Genomic DNA, 2,565 nt, shown 5'->3' on the forward strand with positions numbered 1-2,565 from the left:
ATTGATAAAAGGGGCTCCCACAGTGATCCCTAAAATGACTCATGCAATGCCATATCTATGGATTGTTTTCCAAACACTGACAGTAAGTCCCCATTGCTGAAAACAAACCTACACTTCTCCATTTAACAAGGAGATGTCTAGCTGGTGCCTACAGTGTGCCCTAACTCCTGCATTTAATGTATTTTCCACATAATGGAACTTTGCACACTACTGAAGCAGAAATTTAAACATAAATCGAGAAATAAACTCTCTGACCTAAACTGGTGTCCTGCTTCAAGATACACTAGTGCAATGGGGACACAAAGTTTGTGGGAGTAAACAACCAATGTCTGATTTAACTTAAAGTTATACCATGAGACAAAGTCCATACTCACCACTTCTGTGATGAAACTAAGACTTGATAGCCCCAGGATATAGGGCAATAACACATACTACCCTTCTAAAATTTTAAATTAAATTAAATTTAAAAACTTAGCAATATTATGGCTATTGATAATTCAATATTAATGATAATTCAATCCAGTCATAAATTATTGCCTTGTTCAGACATCATCACAGAAACTTTCTCTTGCAGTTGATGAGAACAAATACAAAGACCTATAGACAAATATTATTCAAAGATTGACAGATCTTGGAATAATCATCTCTAAATGACGGGAGGCCTATATCAAATCTTTCTCATCTGAGATCAGTAAGCATAGTGCACGAGGAAGCAGAAGTAATATTTGAGCCAGAGATGATTGAAAACGTTAAGAATACAAAGTTTTCTATACATATAGTAATTCCTAGAGATGTATACAGCATTAATGGAGATACATAGATCTAACCAGATGGAGTCCTAAAGGTGAAATTAGAAGTGAACCCATGCCCTATTTTTAACCCAGAAAAAAATCTCTAATTGATAAGCACTTTTAAAGTGTATATATACTTTCTTCCAAGGGAAACTCACTGGGTATATAAATTACAAAGAAGTATAGGCTGTATGCCCAGCAGCAGATGGCCAAGAGAAAACAAATTCAAGGATAACATTAAAGGTTCTTGCCACATAATTTGTTGTCAAAGTTTCTTCTTGCCTTTAATATTAATGTTTTTCTAAAAATTTTTATTGTGTATGTATGGGATAAAATAGGTGGGAATATAAGGATGGGAGGAGAGGTGAGGAGGAAGGAATTAGTATGAGTAGAGGGAGGGGAAATTATAAGCACTATATATAATGTGAAAAATATCTATCCATTAAATGGTTTAAAATGCTTTGATGTGTGTGTATGTGTGTGTGTGTGTGTGTGCATGTTTCCGTGTCCATAATTTTTCTTTATTTTATTCAACTATAAACATATCTAAATATTACTTTCTTCACAGCCTCCTTTATCTGTTTGTTTCTAAAACTATAGATGATAGGATTTAAGAATGGAGGAACAATGGTATAAAATACAGAAAGAATCATATCCTCAACTATTTCTGAGGTTGATTGAGGTCTTAGATATACATAGGCACCAGAACTAAGAAACACAGACACCACAATAATGTGAGGGACACAAGTGGAAAAGGCTTTCCCTCGATCTCCTTTGACAGGAACCTTCAACACAGCTGATATTATGCGAACATATGATACAGCAATGAAGGTAAAGCAACTACCACTGAGCCCAATGGCAGTCAGAAGAAGTAAGAGTTTGTTGTTAAAGGTGTCAGAGCAAGAAAGCCTCAACAAAGAGGGGATATCACAGAAGAACTGAGGGACTACATTAGAATGACAGAAGGACAACTGGAAAGTTTTTAAAGTGTGCACACTTGCAATGACAAGAGAGCTAAGTAGGGTAGTCAGTGTCATCTGAACACAGAACTGGTGATTCATGATCACAGGGTAGAGGAGAGGCTTGCAGATGGCCACATAGCGGTCCTGGGCCATGATGGTAAGAAACAGAATCTCTATACATGCACAAAAGAGGACCAAAAAGATTTGTGCGGCACATCCAAAAACAGAAATATTTCTATGGTCTGTGAGAGAGTTGATACATGCAGTGGGCATAGTAACAGAAACATAGCCCATGTCTAGGATGGACAGATTTCTGAGGAAGAAGTACATGGGTGTATTCAGGGTCTGGTCAATTGTAGTAGCAATGATGATGATAAAATTCCCTAACAGGCTTCCCAGGTACACCAGTAGGAACAGTACACTGAGTAGAAGCCTGAACTCCCAAGTCTCAGCAAAAACCTCCAGGAGAAACCCAGCCACCAGGGTAGAATTCACCATGGTATCACAATAGAGGTTTATCTGAAAGAGAAAAGCCACAACTGAGAACAATGTATATTAATTGTTAGATCACCAGCATTTCTCTTGAAACTGTTGTTTTTCTTTTCTAAAACTGGCCTTTATGTGTGAAAAATCAAGTATTTTTTCTTAGGATTGCATATATTTTTATTATGCTAAATTTTTTAATACACATATATGTGGCTGTCTGTTAAATTGTATGGTATGATGATAAACACTTAGAATTAATTTCAATAATAAGAGTTTTCTCATGAATACTATTATCATAATAAATATTAAATTGTTTAATATAAAGT

At 35.8% G+C, this 2,565-nt stretch overlaps 1 protein-coding gene across 1 annotated transcript; it reads right to left on the reverse strand.

Annotated features, from left to right (window-relative positions):
• Nucleotides 1-1,321: 1,321 nt before the first annotated feature.
• On the reverse strand, nucleotides 1,322-2,260 carry LOC116894242 (olfactory receptor 14C36-like). The gene has a single exon (XM_032895947.1). The coding sequence runs from the start codon at nucleotides 2,249-2,251 to the stop codon at nucleotides 1,322-1,324; it is 930 nt and encodes a 309-aa protein (XP_032751838.1). The 5' UTR covers nucleotides 2,252-2,260.
• Between the last annotated feature and the right edge of the window lie 305 nt (nucleotides 2,261-2,565).

This window comes from Rattus rattus, chromosome 2, assembly GCF_011064425.1.
Source record: "Rattus rattus isolate New Zealand chromosome 2, Rrattus_CSIRO_v1, whole genome shotgun sequence".
In the NCBI taxonomy this organism is placed as follows: Eukaryota; Metazoa; Chordata; class Mammalia; order Rodentia; family Muridae; genus Rattus; species Rattus rattus.